The following is a 19,484-nucleotide window of genomic DNA, read 5'->3' on the forward strand; positions in this document are numbered from 1 at the left end:
TGTGTCTGTAAACCTATTATAAGAATTGAGTTAGTACTTAGTTTAGCAATGTGTTTTGGGTCTTGAGAAGTTTTTGAAGACAAAAGACTTTACGAACTATTAAGTATATATGCTAAAGCTGTAAAAAAGCAATAGCTTTTGTAATTACAGAACTGGTGAAGGAGCTCATACAAAAATATACATTGAAGACATCCACAACACTGAACTGATGCTTGGTTGCTAGAAGGATGTTTAAAAAAAAAAGTCAGGTGGTAATGCCTCTGTACACAGTTGATTTCATGGTATTTTTAATTTTATTTGCATATTTGAAAATACAAACATTAATGAGACAGAGTAAAGCTGAGGAAAAGGACAACATGTCCATTAGTCTAAAACAGTGACAGCTTTATTGCTGTGAAGTTTATTCATGTGAAGTACAGTCCTATTTTCAGCTTGTACACAGCAGTACGTCAGGTTGAGTTGCTCTAACTTCTGGGGCTGTGCACTTCACAAAGAAGTTACTGAAAGCAGTGATCTGTGGTAAACCTAACAAATGGAATGAGTAGATCACTGTGGGTATTCTCACTTTTAAAATGAGAATGTCCTACACGAAATATCTCTTTAAATAGCAGGCAGAGGACAAGGCCATGGTATGCAGCTGTTCACCCCACTTTCAATATCCATGTTATCACAGATGGCAATCACAGATGATGGTGTATCTGCTTTGGCTTCTTGTTCAATACGCTTTTCTGATAAAGTGACACGGGGTTGAACTTGATGAACTGCATCTCTTAATACTCCGTAGATGTTCTTAAAGAATATTTGCCATCATTTTGGATGTCATTCTTTTAATACCCAATGCACATATTTTGGGATGTTGAAACAAATGATTAAAACCAGTCTTCATCTTAGCAGTTCAGTTTGATTAAGAAACTCTTACAATATATTTCAGTTTTGTCGAGTCTTTTGTGTTGTTTTGGCTGTCAATTAGAACCAGGGAGGCATGCTGATGATTCTCTACTATTTCAGCAACACTGTCAAAGCGCTGGATAGAGAAAAGAAAAAATAATTAGTATTGCCGGCTTCCTTTAATGCTGTAACACTGACAGTGATCACTGCATCATCTTATTGAAGAGTCGACCTATGACTGTTACCAAGTGAGATGTTCTGCCTCTTAGCAAGAGAACTGATCCTACTCTCAGTCCTGATTCCAATCATGAACAGATTAGATTTGGAAAATGGAAGATATTGCCACTAGCTTTCTCATCTCATGTTCCTTTCCGTTTGTGATTGCTGCCTGCACAAGCTGAACCACAGAGTTTGTTACCTAGCATATTAAAGTGACACTACATACAGATAACCCTAATCTATCAAGCTACAGACTGTTGCCATTTGCAATCTGCTTCATTTGTGGTTCAGCCACCTCTGAGTGCTGGCCATCTCCAGGAGTAACATCATACAGACAGGTATTAACGGGCCCTGTGTTAGCCATGCCATTTTAATACTGGTCACTGTAAATTAATACCCTGAACCCACTAACTCTTGTTGCTTTTCCTTTTGGTCTTCATCCAAATAGAGATGTGGGACTGACTATCTTTTTCCCCCGAAGTAATTTTTGACCCTTTTTTGAGGGCCAGATTAACTCCAGGCCCATTTACTCCATTTATTCTGTAACCTAAAAGCTGTTACCTGGGAGGCAGATAATTAGGCTGAAGCAAGCCAGCTTCTGCATCCCTCAAAAACCTCCTCTGTGCAGTGATAAAACCAATTTTTTATTGGTATTTGGGTTCCAAGTCTATGTGCTGCTGTCAGGATAATTATCTTTGTGGTATAATAGCTAAGCAGAGATTTTTGCACTCTAGAACTAAAGTTTAACATATTTATGTGAAAATAGGATTAAAAGCACAATTATTTATCTTTTTAATAGGTGGTTTTTTTTGAGCATAGCTGTTCTTCTTTTACAATTTGCCAAGAAACTTAACTAGAGCCTTAGGTAGAAGGTAAATAGGTGGTAGAAGTGGCTGGAGAATTTATCTAGTAGCTGCAGTTTTAATCCTGATAACTTTTCAAAACGGTTGCATAAGCATGTTTTAAATTATTATTATTTTTTTAATTTTAAGTCTCTGGTTTTAATTAGTCACAATGCGTAAGAGCTGATGTTACACTTTTTTCTAGCTTGGTAGATCAGTCATTATACAGGGTATACTTTTATTTTGATGCACGGAGAATCTTGTTGGTTATACTGCAATGTACCTTAAGATGTAAGGGGTAAGATGTAAGATATAAGAGTTAGATAACTGAATGGAGTGTTAAGAAAAATAAAAGTCTCACCTCTTCACCATTTTTTTCTCTGCCCAGTGCATATTGTCTTGTTGCTTCAATAAATCGTATAGGAATGTTGTATACTCTTCTGTTATAAAACACAACCAGTGTGTACGGTTGCCTTGAATCCTGTCCAGAACTCTTCCTTACTAGAAAAGATCCATCCTAGAAAGAAAATAAGTGTATTCAGCTATTTTTTTTTTCAAACAGTTTAGTTTGGTTTTAATGTAATGTTTTTCATTGATAGCAGCATTAAATCCTTTTCTCCCTTTAACAAAACTATACAGTGGGAGATGGGAAGTAGCACATATTCCTACTGTCTAACAGTAGCTTACAAAAGTTTAAGTGCCACCTTTGCTGCTGCCTGTTTTATCATAGCCAGAGAAAGGAAGAAGAAATAAACAGGCCGTGGCGTTGGAGTACACACATTGTTAGGAAATGAAGTTACCGTCACTGGCAGTGGGTAGGCAAGGAAGCACAGCAGGGGTGTTTCTCCAGAGCTGTAAGGAGCACTGATAAAGCGAGCACCTACAGCTACTGACATCGTAGTCCAGTGCTAGTGGTAGTCTATGCTGGTGATAACCCCCATGCTCTGACCCTCTGTCTTGCTTTGCAAAGTTAAGGAGAAGGAATCTCAAGAGTGAAAATGCTGCAGATAAAATGCACAGGCCTCGGCCTCTCATTTTAATGGATGCACATGATCTATGAGATCTTCCTCAGCTCTCTACTCTGTAGTAGCTTGCTTTGCAGTGTAGCAGTCTTCGGGCTACCACAATAATTTCGTATTTGACAGTATTTGCATGGCATGGTATTCTGACCTGTTCATTATACAACTGACGTTCTTAGAATATTTCTGGTTGTCTTTTGATATATTTTTAATTTTGAGTTTTTCCTAAAACCGACATTCCTTAAAAGTGACCTCTTAAAAGTGACCTACCTTGTTTGATCTGTACAGTGCATCTTCTGCCGTTTTCCGATCACAGGTGGCAGCAAACCACGCTTTACTATGAACACCAGCATCCTAGAAAGAAAAAGAGAGAGACTGCTTCACCTGTAAAATAACAATGATAGTAATAAAGAATCTGGCCTGTGAGAAAGTTACTACTAAATAATTATTGCTGTGAAGAAATCAAATGCAGAACACTTCAGGAAACACCGAGTTCAGAAATTTTTTGCTAGTAATTTAAATTTACCATTTTCATCGGAAGGCTAAAGAAAAAACCCTGTCAAAACACTGGTAACAGATGTTTGGTAGAAGGCTGATATGTGACAGAACAGAGAACCATACCCTGAGGAGAGTCTTCAGGTTCAACTGCAGGATGGTTTGGCGTTTTTAAAGCAGGAAGATATTCTAGCAGAATTTAAAGAGGGTATTCAGGAATTGTTGAGAAATAATTTGACCATTAACAATCTAAATGCTGCTCAGCTGTGGCCTAGCCCATATAGCATCCAGGTTAGGTAGGTAGCTAACTCTGGGAATGAAATTTCCCATGTACTTAGGGTGATTTGTGAACATGATCAAAATTGCCTCCATGTGGATAGTACGGAGGTGGGATAAGTGCATCTTTGGCTCCTTTCGTTGTTATTAAATAAACACAAATAGATCATGTTCTACAAAACATAGGAAGAATTCATGTCGTTGCTCTACTTATAAAGCAGTTCAGCAACTGAGACAGATTTGGATTCAGTTCAGGTTCTTTGTTGGATGGAGTCTGAATATATCTTTACATTTCAAATGGTGCTCTTAACTAATTTTACAGAATTGAATGTAAATTTGGGAACAGGAGTGTTGTTTAGGAAAGGGAATGGAGAATTTTAGACAGGTATGGAAAGAAATTATACTCAGGGAAAGGATAGGAAAGAGCGACTAGAAACAGTCTGAGACCTATGCATTATCAGGCTCCAATAGCTAGAAGATGAATTAACAAGTTATAAAACCAGCAATCCTCAAAGCCCTTGCTGAGAAGGTTGATGCAAAAACTAACTCAAGTGAGCAGAGAGGTTGTAGAAATAGTCCTGAGTATTTCCATGTGAATACTTCTGGTTATTAACCTTCCCAGTCATTTGAATGGCTTTGCTCCAACTTTATAGTAACCAAGTTAGTGATAAAATTCATTTTCACTGAAGCTTTATGAAAGCAATCTGTCGACTCAGTACAACAGAGATTAAAGATGAAGCTGCGTGTTCTGGCTGAGTTGGTCTAGCTGGTTCACTGGTGCCAATAATGGAATGCCTTGGCCTCTCCCTTGTGCTCAGTTTGTTGCTAGCCTGATCTCACAATAAGATAATTTTCTTTGGTAATCTGGCAGCGTGTTTGACAGCCAGGTTGGTTTTCTGACCGTTTAACTGGGTTCAGCTCACTGCAGGGTCAGAACACCAGAGAAGCATGTGGCTGGGAGGGGAGTTGACAGTGAATAGGGAGCAGAGCCTCCTTTGTGTGGGCACTGCACTAAACGTATGGATTGGGTCACGCCATAACATGCAACTTTACCTCCAAATTCTTGCCATGCATTTCTCCAGTCATACTGGAAAGGACATAATGAGAAGAATTGCAAGTACGCATGGTACTCAGCCACTTAAGGAGTGAGCGCAGTAAACCAATGTCTGTACAACAAAACAAGAATTAACTGCTCCAAAACGTTTCTTCCTGGCACTATCTGTGGGCTACGGTCTGGCAGCAGAGAGCTGCTGCCAAAGTTTGGGTGTGAACCAAACAAATAATGAACCTTATAGGCAAGAATCAAGTCTGTAAGCACCTGTGTTGTGCAGTAGGCTACAGCAAACAATAACATCATTGTTAACAGTTGGTGGGAGAACAACACTAACTTCAACAGTTAATTTTAATTTCTTATTTTTTTAAACAAAATGGATGTTTTATTAAACTTTGGTTTTGCCCATGGCTGTTACATAAAAGCTGCAAATGTAATTGTTACAAGCTGTTTATTTCAGTGTCTACTGGATTGTTTATTTGAAAGCATTTTTTTTTTTTTATAATAAATATCCAGTATGACATACTGCTAAAATTGTTCCAGAAGTTCAAGTCCTTTGTATCCTTCCCTGTTGTATCATCTTTGTCGTGTCAGGTTTTAGAACACTTCATGTCATTGGCTGTACATAACAGGCCTTTGTTTAGCAATCAATAGAAATATTTCTACCTTGTCTGTGACAACTAAGCTAATAAGAACGGCTTCTTGCATTTTGTGGTCTCCTTTCATCCAGAATGTGAGTAAGGGGAATTGCACTGAAATGAAGACAACTTTTCCTTTGCTTAGATTATTCAAAGCTTAATGTTGCAACAAAACACAGAAAAAAAGAATTGGTCATAAAACTAACAGTATTAACTGTAATGAGAAGAGGTCTGTTTAAAAGAGCTGGACATGGGAGAGACTAAAACATGTAGGGGGAGGCACCACAGCATCCTCCAGGACATCACTGATTTCCTTCCGGGTCCCTAAAACTTTGCTGACACCCCAAACTCCAATGAAAAAGGCAATGTTCATCAGTGTAATTCTGCACTCTGCTGTGTTGGACTAGTCAGCAGAACCATCTCCATTTCCTCCTGCAAGTCTCTAGAATTTCTTAGCACATCCCATCTGTGCAGGCTAATGCTAATAGCTGCAGGTGTCTTCATTGTATCAGCTTGGTGTGATTTATTTTGTTTCAGGACACAATATATACAACTATACATTAGAAAACAGTAGGCAAATTATAAGCTCTTCACAGCCATCTAGACAGAAGTACATCATCACAGGTTTCATTGTTTCAAATGGCATTGAATTATTACAAACTGGAGAGTCAGGAAGACCTGAAACTTAGCTAAACAAAGCAGCTTTTTTTTTTTTTAAATGACTGGTAGAGTGCCAAGATTTGGTAAAATGTCATTTATGTGTTTTTCTACGGTCTGTCAAAGCTCCCCTATGCTATATGTTCTAAGCATTTTTGACTGAAAGCAAACATGTAGATGATTTGTGACATAAAAAAATCTTCACTGCAAACAGGAATATGCATGTCCTTAGCAAAGGAGTACAGTTGTTAGAGAGAGGTGGAAATACTATTTTAAAGTAAAGGATAAGAAAATTTGTGCAACATGAACTTAGCTGATGTTATACCTGGTCTGCAGTACTTGAAATGGATGAAATGCTGCCATGAGAGGAAGTACCCAGAGACCGGTTTGCAGCTTCTGGCACTTCTAGAAAAGAGAAAGACATGCATAAATTTTCAAAGTATGCTTTGTTTTACTGTAAGAAATGAGTTTGTTATGAGGACTGTGAAAGATCTGGAAAGGAAGAACTCTAGGCAGCAAAATGGCAAAGCAGAACTAGTATGAAACATTATGAAGCTTAATTACAATTGTGATAGCAAAGCACAGTAGAAAATAGTTATTGTGCCTGAAACACAGATGTTAAAGAATTAAAAAAAAAGTCTAAAAATTGGCAGGAAGCTGGTTGAGTAGTGTTGCATATTAATGATATGATAGAGAAATGGGAAATAAGTATAGGTAATTGTTTATCAAGGTGCTATTTTACCAGAAAGAAGTACCTACAGTGGAAAACTATTATTGAGTGCACAGAGAGAAAATGGTCGTTGAAAATATTCTGTCATTATGAAAGGTTTACTTTCTGTTTTGCTTGGGGAAAAAAGCTACTAGGACTGTTAGCCCTGTTCCTGGACATGATATTTTGCAGACTGCTTTAACAAATCTTCACTAATATAATTCTGATTTAGATTCTGGTTTCAGAAAGCAATGAGTGTTATACAGGACCTCATCATAATGATCATGCAGTGACTCCAAAAAAATTAGTTGGACAGGAAATCTCAAAGGCGTGTTTAAAATAGTTTTAGAATTTATTTGTAATAAACATACAAATATCTTGTATTCCAAGTAGAGAAGAGAAACTGTAAAAACAGCTTCAGCTCTCAATGAATGAATAATCACCCGAGGAAGGCTACTAAAGATTAGGAATTTTGTTTTTCTGTCAAATTTTGGCTGACCAGCTACAGCTGAAAAATTCACTGTATGAATAAGTAAGAATTGCCAAAAGTTAGGCTGATTAAACTTTACAAAAGGAAATTAAAATAAGAGATCCCTTAGCTGTAAAATAAATAAATAAATAGAGAAAGAAAGAAATAGAAAAATGGAGCTGTCTGCAGTAAGAGTGCGTTAAAGAAATTTTTGCTAATTAGTGCATCATTTAGCACCTTGAAGAACTGAGTTACACTTTAGGGATTAATACAAATTTATGCTACAAAGTGAAGCACATCAGTTGTGTGACAGGGGCAGACAGAACTTGAGAGCAGACTACTGGATGAACGTGAACCATTCTTATGTTTCCATAGCACAGAAGATGTAATTGCAACATACAAGCAGACATTTCCAAGAAATAGGCAGAAATACTAAAAACAGTGTAAAGAGTATAAGCTACACCATATGCAGACTGCTATGTGCAATTCTCATCATCTATTTACAGCGTGAAAGACATGTTCATACTGAAATATGTGCAGAAAGGGGCTGGTAGGAAGGTCAGACAAATGTATGCTAACAAGAGACTAGAGAAATATTAGACATAGTTTACACTTCTGTGCAAAAGAGTCTGTATACACATTGCCTAATTAGTTTTTAGCTGTAAACTGAAACTCTGTCTTTGAAAGTATTACTTAAAGAAAAGCTTTAGCATTTGCCATTATAAAAATACCCTTTCTTTTCCCACTGTAGAGAAAGAATAAGTGGCTGGATGTAATAAAAATCTGTCTGGCTTCTAGGTAACAGAATCCTGGAACAGCCCAGAAACAACATAATTGGGGTTCTTCTGTGACAAGGAAGATGGATAGAATCTTTGTTATGATGGGACCCAGTTGCCTTTACTAGAAATTTTCAGTAGTAACAAATGGGAGTGAGGCACCCAATTTCCATTGATTTAGACAATAAACCCAACGCAATCCCTTAATTTTACTGGTTGAACTATACCCTATCTCCTCTGTGTATGCATTACAGAGACTGAATGTTAATTCTAAACTAATGAATATGGATGGCATCTTGAAATAATCTTAATTCAAATATTAATCTGAAATTACAAATCAATCACATCTTAACTCAAAATCCGAACAATACTTACTTGGCAGAATTGAGGCCTTTTGGAGCAGAGATCTGAAATAAATATTGAGAGATTACAAAAAGGTCTGAAAGCTACCTTTTCTGAAAGTATTAAAACTGTGTATTTGGAGCTTGCAAAATTACAATGTGTTCCATCTCCTTCCTTTGCCCATTGACAGAAAAGGGACAGGTGCAGGTATTTTAAATATCATATCCCACTAGTACTGACAGTTAGGAATTTAAATATCTGATTTAAACCTCTATCACCTAATTAGATGTTAAAGCCTCCCATGCTTTTTGTGGTTGTTATAGTATTTGGATGTACTTGCCATGTTTACTTAATTTATTTGCTACTGTGAGGTTTCAAGGAATGAGTTTTAAAAAGCAACAGAAGGTTGCAGAGGAAAAACACCACAGTGCTATCCTTTGAACTTTGCACATCTGTGTTCAGACTGAGCAGGAGGAGCTGGTGCACTGAAATACTCAAAAGATTATGAAAAAGGATCTTACTTTTGGGCACCACTTGGAAGGGGTGGAAGGGGAATATCATGGCTGGAACCTCGTCGTCGTTCCGCTGCTGTAGGTTTTTCTGTAGTTTGGGAAAAACAAATTAGAGTCAACATCTCTTCAGAAATATATTGTCCCTGATAAGAAAGTCCCAGTAGTCAAAGGAGGGTTTCTTTTGTTATTGTCATCATTTCAGAGGATTTTCTTACATGGACACTTCCCATCCTGCTACTTCTGTTACTGACTAGTGGCATACCACCAAATTTATAGGCAAATAGTTGCGCTCTGGATGCCTTCAGGAACTCAGTGGGAGACTTGCCTTTTGAGAGGCGAGCTGTGTGACACAGGGGACAACGCTGGGGCAGGCTGCCTACAAGAGTGTGGCCGGCTGGCTCCATCTCACCCGTGTTAGGCAGCAGCTCCTGCTGAGTTTTGGCCTCGAGGAGCTGCTGCCTTGCACAGAGGCGAGACACATTTTGTGTCTCAGGGAAGGACTGGCTCTTGCCAGCAGTCAGCTCTGTGTGAGGTGGTTCTTGCTGAGCTCAGAATGATGAGCTCGCACTTCCCCTCCCTTCCCTCTTCTCCACTTTGAGGACTATATGGCACATTGCTGGTACATTATGTTGTGCGTTGCGCTGCCAGTAACCTCAGCAGTGTTATTGTAACTGCTTTTAGAAAACAATGATGCTCAGTGCAATTAAGGCTGGCCAGATCCAGTTCTAAACTGCTAAAACTACCCTCCCCCCTAAAATAACAAATATAAATTTAAAGTGATGTTGTTCGCGTCATGTTTTTAATAAAAGAAAATTAAATTCTGATAAAAGTCAGCTTTTTCACAATAGTAGAGAAAATTTACCTTCGTTTAGAGTTGAGGTGTCTCTGGAAGGTAAGCAAGGTTTCTGCAGTAAAACACAAGGAAATCAAATAATTATTAAGTGGCACATCATTTATACAGCAAACATTCATCTTTTTATAGTTTTTGTTAACCACTTTACATTTAAAATTAACAGCATCCTGGAGAGATTTGGAGAGAGGGGCGTGGCCATTCTGTGAAGAATCTCTAGTTGTATGACAATGAAGCCTGGAATTTTGTGAAGTGGTTTTGGAAAGAATCCCAGTTTGTGTGTACTAATAGATGGACAAAAGTATAATTCAGAGATGAGTGCTTCAAGGCTTTTTTTTTAAATTATTATTCCAATTAGTAAATTTATGGTTCTTTTTCTGCTCTCAAGTTAAGTCCAAAAATGAAAAGTCCATCCCAAATACTTCTGAATCAACATTTCAATATTATCATCTTTGTCAAGATGTGCTTACAGATGTCTGAACACATTTCTCTTTCTTTACTGAAGTTTAATTTATCAGATTAGCTGGCAGTAAAGACTTAGCCAGCCTTCCTTTTCATTTTTTTTTCTTCAAATCATCATTGATTCAAAATGGGAAGAAAACTGTCAGTTTCAAAACTTTTTTTTTTTCCCAAATTAATTTAATTGGAAATTTCAACAGTTTCTCTAACTTCCTTCCACAAGAGGTTTGGGGATATTTTCCTAATGATGAAATACTTATTAAAAAAAAAAAAAAGTATTTCTGGTATCATCTTGCATCTTTCTTGAGCTATCACTTTTACAATAAATCCATGTGCTTCATATGCAGGCCCTGTACATTTCAGGGAATACTTCTGAGCAGCCCACGTTCCCATTTATTTTTCATTTTATTCAGTCCTTGCAGTACGTGTTTATTGTTACATCCTAGAGCATTGAACCCAAATATCCATTTAATCTAGATGATCTTCTACTTGAGCTTTTTCACTTTTACTTATTTCATGTAACTGCACCCAAGTATTTCCTTTCATCATCTCTCTTCTCCTATTCTTTCTATGCCTTTATTTTTTTTAACCAAATTCACAATCAAATTGAGTTTTGCAAGAAAATTAAATCACCTGTAAAATTATCATTTAATTATGCAATTACAAATCAACTTACTGCTGGATTTACTGCATTAGAAGTTTTCTTTCTGTAGATTGGAGGGAAAAAAAGAGTAGAGTTACTTTGCAGATACATGGAATTAATTTAGCAACTAAGCACGTGCATGCCATTTCTGTGGTATGTGACTAAATTAAGCAAGCCAGCCGGCATCTGCCGTCAGTGGCAGGCAGTGAAGGACAATGGCACTGGCACGCAAGCCATATTCCTCCAGAAATAATGAAAGAATAGTTTGCCTTCACCTAGTCTGCGTAGCTTTCATGAACAGCAATGAAAATTACTCCTGAATTCTGATTGCCATAGTAAAGTATTAGGAGCTAACACCTATCCACCTAGTAATTAACCCCATCCCCATCAAAGAAGTAGTTTTATTAATATTTGTTACTCACAGGACCCTTGGTAATGGAGATGGAGCTGCTCCAGTGGGAAATCTGGATTCTTGTGTGTTACTGAAGCTATGATCTAGAAACAGATATGAACTATTTAGTATGCAGTATTAGCTTTATCTGAACAGCGGGGTTTCCTCACTGAATTTCAGTGAGATAAAGTAAAAAAATTAAAATCCATTGGTTTAATTTTTTCTTGACATGTTTTCATTCCAGTTATACTAGAAAATAGTTCAGTAACATTTCTTGCTTATTGCTGACTGATACAGATCAAATCTACACTGACACTCTCCACTACATGGTATATTAAGGTCACCAATAACACGTTGACAACAAATCCTGCTCATATCACAATGTTTTCAGTACAGAATACTTACTGTCATCGTTATTGTTTGCTTCATGGTCCTGTAATGGAAAAAAGTGTTAGATTTGACAAGAAGCAATTAGAAAAATAAATAATTTTTGGAAGTGCATAAATAATCTGGGTTTGGAAATCAGTTGTAATTTTAAGAAATAGATTTGTTTAGAATGCATATAACATACAGTATATTTGTCATCAACTTCTATTAGGTTATTTGAAAAAAACAGCAAACCAATTAATTTTGAACATTACAATAAGCTTAGGATTTCTTATAGTATGCAGACTTTTGCAGTGAGATCTTTTGGTTCATGCTTCAGTTCTGAAATGGAAAGCTAAAATTTTGCAGCAGACGTTTTGCACTGAACTGAGGGTAGTGAGTGCAGTGGACTGTCTTTTCACCATCCTAGAACCGCAGTGATCCAACTCATTTCTTAGCGTCTTTTGTAGATACTTCCTATTGGCTCCCAGATATTGTCCTTTAAGGAATCAGACTCCCATATGACAAGTACCTCTCCAAGAGGCACCAGTTATTAATTTGTCCGTCTTCATCCATTGGACATGCAGATTAATGGCTTTTCACTAACGTTGGTTACAAATGCATCCATTTTCTGGTTGGAGAGGTGTAATCCATCATTCAACAGCTGAGGGAGTAAGATGGGGAGGACTTTTTCTCCCAGTCAGCCCAGGCCTTTGAAAGGAATGAGGGCTACAGTTCTATTAACATGATCAGTGCAGGTTATTGTTGAGAATGAGCTGAATGAGAGCAGTAAGACATGTTTCAGTTATTGTTTTGCTTTGTCAGAGTGCATAGTCAGTGATGGAAAGGCACAATGTTGGCCAAATATCATTCACACTTCTGTGTTTTTCTTTAAAGTTGTAAGGGCTTGCCACTTATAAAATAAGCAAAGACCTAAACATTGAACCAGACTGCATAATTCTGTCTTAGGCTGATTCTTGTGCAAAACTGGGTAACTACAAGTACCCCATTACCCACATTGTACAGATGAGAGTTTGTTTGGGAGCTCCATCCTTGGTGCTGTAACTCAGTGTGGCCCTGCCAAAATGATTGTTTCTCTGGAACCTCTGCGAAGATAGTGTGATAGCTGTCTCAGAAGTAAGCAGAATGGATTAGTGGGGAGGGTTTCAGCTGCAATATGGCACTCAAGGCTGTTCTGAAGCAGGAGTGTTCTTGTGATCAGAGAACGAAATTTCTGTCCAACGTTCTCCCATCAAAAAAGTGTTTTCTTTTCCCTCATCTTATATTGGTAAGAAAAGCTGGGAAATGAAACCATTTCATGAATGAGAAATCCTGGACTTGGCACCACTCAGGAGTTGTTCAGCATCTTCTAGGATGCAGACTTAAGTCATTGGAAGACTGTAAGAATGTTGTGATCAGGTAGGAGGAAAACTACAATGCTACTGCTGACGTTTGTAGAAGTGTGTGTGTGAGCGAAAAACACACAAATACTTAATATATCTAGAAATTTAAAGATTTAAAGTAAGAATAAAAGATGTTCTTATACCACATGCATTATGTTACTATAACATCTAACTTAGGTATGGCCCCAAATTCCAAGTTATAAGACCCTAGTTTCTTTATGGAGTTATTGGTAGTTTTTTTTTTTGTTTTTGTTTTGTTTTGTTTAAAGGCAATTCAGAGCACTGTGATGGGACAGAATTTGTTGCACACAGCTTTTAGCACAGACATTGTTGCAGTTACTGTCACCTTGCTCCTTATTAGTTTGTTCCTCATGTACACCCTCTCTTGTACCAGTGCAGCTGTTAGTATAGCTATGGTGCACAAAAATTTATGGAACTAATCTGGCTGAAAAAGAACCTTCTATGTTTTTGCCCACTTGCTGCAGTTGGGTAAGATTTCAACTATCTTCATAAAACCTTTGCTCCAGCACAGTGAAAGGGACAGACTGGGGACAAGGGCAGAGGAAAAAGAGGAATGACTTCAACACAGCCTTAGGAACTCACAGCATGTAATTACTCCTGCATTTTCAATTGTTACTAGTTACTTGGACTGCCCCATCTGAGACATTTTTTTAAAAAAACCTGCTTTCAGAAAGTATCAATCCTTCATCATCTGAGAGGAGTCACAATCAAGGAAGGTGTTTCAGATCAGGCAAAATCACCCATTGCTATTGAAAGTAAAGTTCTCAGTTCAGCTGGTATTTTTTAGTACAGGAAGTTATTTCTGTGGACTGAGATACAGCCTTTAATTTAAAGTTTTTTCTTAGGCCTACATAGATGTCCAATATACCTCTTTTGTCCAAAAAAACTAATAGTGATAATTATAATATTAGATCAATCTGACATTCAAAGTCATCTGTTTCTGTTATTTAATTCAGTTGATAAAAAGAACTTTAAACCACAAAAAAGCAGAAATTTAACACATTCTTTAAATGGGCACATTAGTTACTCACTGCTTTTAGATGAAGACGATTTCTGGGAAGAGGCAAAACATTTCTGGAAAATATAAACAGTAAGGTTTTGTTTATGTTTTTACATATATATACACATATACATACAAATGCACAGTAAGTTTTTTTTGGTTTTGTTCAATTGATTGGCTCAGATATGCGTTTCAAGATCTAGAGAGGTCTGCAAGTTAATGGACTTAGTCACAGGTTCATACCACTGCAGTGGTTGCTGCGATGCTGTGCCCTAGTGTGGAACCCTTCGAGAAGAGCTTCTGTCCTGAGCTTTGGGTCCCCTGCAGCTGTGCACAGGACCTCAAACACCGTAACACAGTGTAGTGGATGTCACCTGCTCTTCCTGGGGCACATGGCCTATTTTGTAGAGCGACATCCTAGGGATGAGACAGCTTCTTGGTTTTCAAGCAGCTTCCCACATTTCTGGGTACACAGGAATGAAATAGGTTGCATACTTAAGTTTCTTTTACTACTTATATTCCAAGTCTCTGGATGAAAAATCGTGGATTTACCAACTGCATCCAGCCTCTTTAAAAGCAATCCCATGCCCCATCCACTACAAAAACATATTGTTTCAAAGGCACAGAGACTGGTAGTAGAACTTGAAACGAGTCTGCAGAGATGTTTTACCCCTGCACTGGATTCCTACAAAGTTATTCAAGAAAATAGTACCCATTGGGCAAACTGGCTTGAATACAGAAGTTGACAAAGAAATGGGAACTTTCATTTCTAACTTGTCCCAACATCCCTAGTTGTTTGCATGTCCTGACAACTGCTTATTGTCTGAAAGCTACACAACAGAGTAGAAAAATTTGTCTCCACTAGTATTTTTTATTAATTTAAGCTGCTGTTAACTTACCTGGAAGTATCCAACTTAGGTGACTCTCTGGTAATGCTGTGCACATGGGAGTGCTCTATATTCTGGGCAGGTGTAGAAGGAAGTGGCTTAGTGAACCTAGTAATAAAACACGAATTAAGAAAGGAAAACTGCATTTAACAGAGTGCATACCCTTTTATTTACTACTTTCTCCTCCTTAACACCCTCAAAATTCTAAAAAGTACCCTTAAGAGATATTTCTTTTTAATATGTACTATGTTTGATTTATTGAATATTGAAATGGATGACAATCTTTGTGCAGAAAACCTATGTAAGGAGATTTATTAAAAAGCATCTAGATGAGATATGTATTTTCTGACAAGCTTAAAATAATGCACACTCATATCAATGAATTACCTGGTTGCTGGTGATGGTGAAGGTTTTTCCTTTAACAGAAAAAGAACCAGATTATTTAGTCACCTTTTGATTTCATAAAATACATGTTTATGATCATAATAATACTATCATAGCAATATCTTATTTTTGTGTTGAAGCATAGATTTCTACTAGAGCTCTGCCTCGTAAGCTTCATGTGGATGGGCTAGGCAGGAAGTCACCTCCAGTGCCTGGGAAGCCCTAAGCACACTTCTTTGGCCGTACGTCATGTCAAAACCAGCAAGTAGGAAGAAAATTACTATGTCAAAACTGTCATTGCTTCTTTGCTGCAATTGTGCTTCTAGAGAGCATTCCCTTAGGCTGCTGCTTCCCAGACTGGATCGCTATCGCACAGAACCAGAAATTTCAGCCCCTTCCCATTTATTCTATTCAGCAGACATTTTGAATCAGTTTGCCAGTTTTTCTTTGAAGCAAGGGTCAAGGTGCTAAGTGCAGACAGATTTGTTGCCATTTTTCCCCTCTGAAAGGCTGACAGTATATATTTTCAACAATCACCTTTGTGATTGTGCCCTGTCTGAGGGCAACATGAGTCAAACTATAGAAAAGTCTTACCTCCTCTTCAGGAACCTCGTAGACTTCTACAGGATAGGGAGGAAAAAACATGTCCTTTGGTTAGCAACAATGCACTACGTTACAAGAGAAACTGATCAGAATTTGTATTAACTGTATTTTGCCTCTAGAAAAATGAATTGAAGAAGTTGCTCAGGTTCTGCCTCCTGTTCTTTTGATGGGAACTTCAGAAAGAGTCCCAGAAAGCCTGATAAGCAGTCACTGTACCACTGTACAAATGAACCTTCCCCCATGAGCTTTTTAAAATTATTATCTATCATTATTATTATTTTATTTATTTATTTTTTACAAAAATCAAGATGAATGCTGGTGTTGTGCAAACTTGAGACAGTCTGGAAAGGTGTGTTAAATTCTACCACAGGTAGGATTTTAGCCTTTTCACGACTTAGGGAGGAAGAGATCAGGTGAATCATAAATCCAGACTGACTCATTTCTGTTGCCAGTGTCCATCTCCGAGCTCCATCCCACAGAAGTATTTTAATTCACAGATATTAAATCCCCAAATTACCAGCATCCTCATCTATGTCCTGTTTGTTCGATGAAAATTGGATTATATTTCAACAAATTTCATGTCAGGCTTTGTTGCTTTAAGTGCTCTGAAAAGTATCCACGTTCCCACCAGGGGGAGATGTGTTTATTTTTATTTTTTTTAGTAACATCTATCAGGAGATGGCTGTTGCTCAACACTGATTTACAGAAAGGCTGATTCAAAAGGGCATTTTAAATGTCCAAAAAGTATGTCACTAAACCTTAAGTCATTCATAAAAAACTTTTATAGCTTGTGACTTGAACACATTGCTAATGAATATGCAGAGACACTTAAAGAGCTGCGTGACTGGCATGTAAAGGTTACACTCCAAGCAAATAATGACATGATGAAGATGCAAAACAACTCAGAGTGAGCACAGCTGAGGAAGATTAAGCAAGTATATATGTACATACAAAAGCAAATACGATTACTCTTATTTGCTTCTGCTTTTGTTTCTTTTTCCAAATAAATTGCTTTTTATGGAAATTAAACAGGAAAGCTTATCACAGGGCATGCAAAACATCAGCTTATACAGAATTTCTTTAATATAGAATCTTGATGTGATTTTAAAATATTGAATCTTGTTTCCTGTAGTGAAATGGGATTAATAATACACTGAGTCCTATAATTGTTCTTGCTGTATTGATCCGTTTACATTCTTCCACTAGAGCAGAAGACTAAAAATAAATCAGTTTGGGGCAAATGACTTGTTCTAGTTTTATTCATCCTTAAAACAGATTTACTGTTCAAGCTAGGCAAAACAAATGCTACAACACAGATAAACCTAAGGGGGAACACATTTTTACTTTACTGAAGTACATCATATAGTTTATGTTGTGAATACATAAAGCAGAATTTAATATTGCTCAGTCTTAGGTTATTTTATTTCAACACTGATGCAAACTCCACTTACCTTGCATGTCAGAAGTAATAGAAGGCTTTGCAGAAGCAGGGAGGACTGGTTTTGTGGTTGGTTTCATAAATCTGTTCACAGGAGCTAAAAACATATTTTATATATACATACTTGTGTGTATACGTGTTTGTGTGTGTGTAAATATATACACACGTATATACATATGTATTTTAAAAATAACAATGTAACATTTGCATTAAGAATAAATACTAAGAAAGTGCAAGTGATAGGTTTTTTGCCAGATAGCCTTGAACAAATTGACTGAGGCAGGCTGCAGTTCTCATTTTAAAAGGGAAACAACATTCAGCATTCCTGCCTTGATGAATAGGTTTGATACCGTCAGTAATGTCAGAGAGCAGAATTAAATACTCCTCTCTGTTTACTTTTCACCATTGGACTGTAGTATTTTCACTCTTCAGCTAAATGTACTTCAAATACAGAGACAAAAAATGAATCAAAGTCTCTCTTTATTTACTGCAAATCTAAAAAAACTTGTTCTTTTCCTGAGGCACTTCAACAAACAGAAAATTTTAATGCTGTGGCTCCCTTGGATGAGGAGGGAGATCACATACCATGAAAAGCTTCTTGGTTGTACCAAGGAAGGACTTTGAAATAGCTGAGTGAGAGAGGCAGGAATTATAAGTGGCTCCCAATAAAAATAACTTGCTGTGGCCTCGTCATGGGCCAAAGGACCCAACTGCCTTTTTGAAAACTCTTAACAGCTGCACCTCCACTCTTTGAACCCTAGAAACAGACATTAATTTGACCTATTTTTTTCCACTGTTGTTCCTAACAAAGTAATAAACAATTATTAGCTTAAATGACTAAAACTCACGTTTTGCAGGTAGTGACACACTGCTTTCTGTGGGTTCAATATAGTTATCGTCATCATTGTCCACAGGCACAATGTAATTATCCTGTAAGAAATGCAGGACAAAAATTTAACAGTTAAACCTCCCTCAGATCAATGAACTGTTGGGACTGAAGCCCTGGCAGCAGCCCATAGTAGTTGCCATTTCACAGTGACTGCCGTTTCAGACATTTATCATTGTATAAAGACGGGATTCTCCAGGAAAGAAAACCTTCCAACTAATAACTCCAGTTCAGGACTTGTGGAAAAAAAGCCTTCCCTTTGGTCCTGGGGGTAGTGTGTGAGGTTGCTCTCCCCCCATTGCTTTCAGCTTGGAGCAGAAACTATTCTGTGGTCTAAGGGGCTTCTTTGATACTTGATTTAAGGCAGATATCCACTGTGAATCAGTATGGTACTTGCAGATTACTGGTTGTGATATACAAAATATTTTGTACCATATAAGTGAACAAAGAAATGAGTTCATGGCATTGCTGTCTACCATGTGATTGGTGTGAGGTCCATCGTTTAAACTGTAAGAACACGTATATCTATAAACATTACCTCATCATCACTACACTCCTTGGGCTTCGGTGGTAATTTTGGTTTTGCAGCAGGAGATGGCAGCAGCAGGGATGGCTTGGATGGTTTGTTTGGTCTGGACGAGGCTGGACTGGGTGTGCTTGGGAGAGGTTTGTTCATGGGAGGAAGCTGCTGGTGACTGGTGCGATTGTCTTTTAATGTGGAAGAAAACAACAGTTTTATTCAAAATTATTCATTAGCCTCTGGACAGTTTTCTACCATCTATGAAAACAGATCTTTATTGTGGCTGCAACTTAGGTGAAAAGGCAGACCTGAGTGGCTGCAGGGCCTGACAAGAACTGTGTGCAAAGTGGTAGTATTTTATCACTCCGGGTAGCAGAAACCCAGTCCTCTATGTCAGGATGCAGAGGGAGCCTAGACGCTGACTGTTGTACGAACACTCATCTAACTCTTAGGAAAAGGCAGTGGCCAGGTGGTATGGTCCATTAGTTAGTATATCCTGTGCCAGTGTGATCTTGGTGACCTTGGCGCAACAGGACAAAAAAAATGTTAGCGCACAAAGGACGGGACTGAAACACGAATTATGCCATGTCCTCTGAAGTGACATTTTAAGGGGTGAACAGTGTTCATAAGCTTCTGGGAGTACATAGGTGGCATTACAGCACTGTTGGTGACTTTTCTATTGCCATTGGCAGTCTTGTATCATCCAAAAACTGAAAGCAGGCATCATGCTGATGTTTCTT

At 37.7% G+C, this 19,484-nt stretch overlaps 1 protein-coding gene across 6 annotated transcripts in view; it reads right to left on the reverse strand.

The window, feature by feature from the left end:
• Window positions 1-274: 274 nt before the first annotated feature.
• BLNK (B cell linker) overlaps window positions 275-19,484 on the reverse strand; it is a 95,906-nt gene continuing 76,696 nt past the window's right edge. For all 6 annotated transcript variants that reach the window (XM_083844003.1, XM_083844002.1, XM_083844001.1 and 3 more), the window contains 17 exons: window positions 18,763-18,932; window positions 18,187-18,268; window positions 17,352-17,435; window positions 15,892-15,917; window positions 15,301-15,329; window positions 14,926-15,021; window positions 14,058-14,100; window positions 11,642-11,669; window positions 11,268-11,340; window positions 10,879-10,909; window positions 9,756-9,798; window positions 8,903-8,981; window positions 8,415-8,446; window positions 6,411-6,490; window positions 3,239-3,322; window positions 2,311-2,466; window positions 275-1,024 (listed from right to left, as the gene is read on the reverse strand). In XM_083844003.1, coding sequence (XP_083700129.1) covers window positions 905-1,024; window positions 2,311-2,466; window positions 3,239-3,322; window positions 6,411-6,490; window positions 8,415-8,446; window positions 8,903-8,981; window positions 9,756-9,798; window positions 10,879-10,909; window positions 11,268-11,340; window positions 11,642-11,669; window positions 14,058-14,100; window positions 14,926-15,021; window positions 15,301-15,329; window positions 15,892-15,917; window positions 17,352-17,435; window positions 18,187-18,268; window positions 18,763-18,932 — 1,256 coding nt within the window. In that variant the 3' untranslated portion in view covers window positions 275-904. The remainder of the gene's footprint in view (window positions 1,025-2,310; window positions 2,467-3,238; window positions 3,323-6,410; window positions 6,491-8,414; window positions 8,447-8,902; window positions 8,982-9,755; window positions 9,799-10,878; window positions 10,910-11,267; window positions 11,341-11,641; window positions 11,670-14,057; window positions 14,101-14,925; window positions 15,022-15,300; window positions 15,330-15,891; window positions 15,918-17,351; window positions 17,436-18,186; window positions 18,269-18,762; window positions 18,933-19,484) is intronic.

This window comes from Anser anser, assembly GCF_964211835.1.
Source record: "Anser anser genome assembly, chromosome: 7".
Taxonomy (NCBI): domain Eukaryota; kingdom Metazoa; phylum Chordata; class Aves; order Anseriformes; family Anatidae; genus Anser; species Anser anser.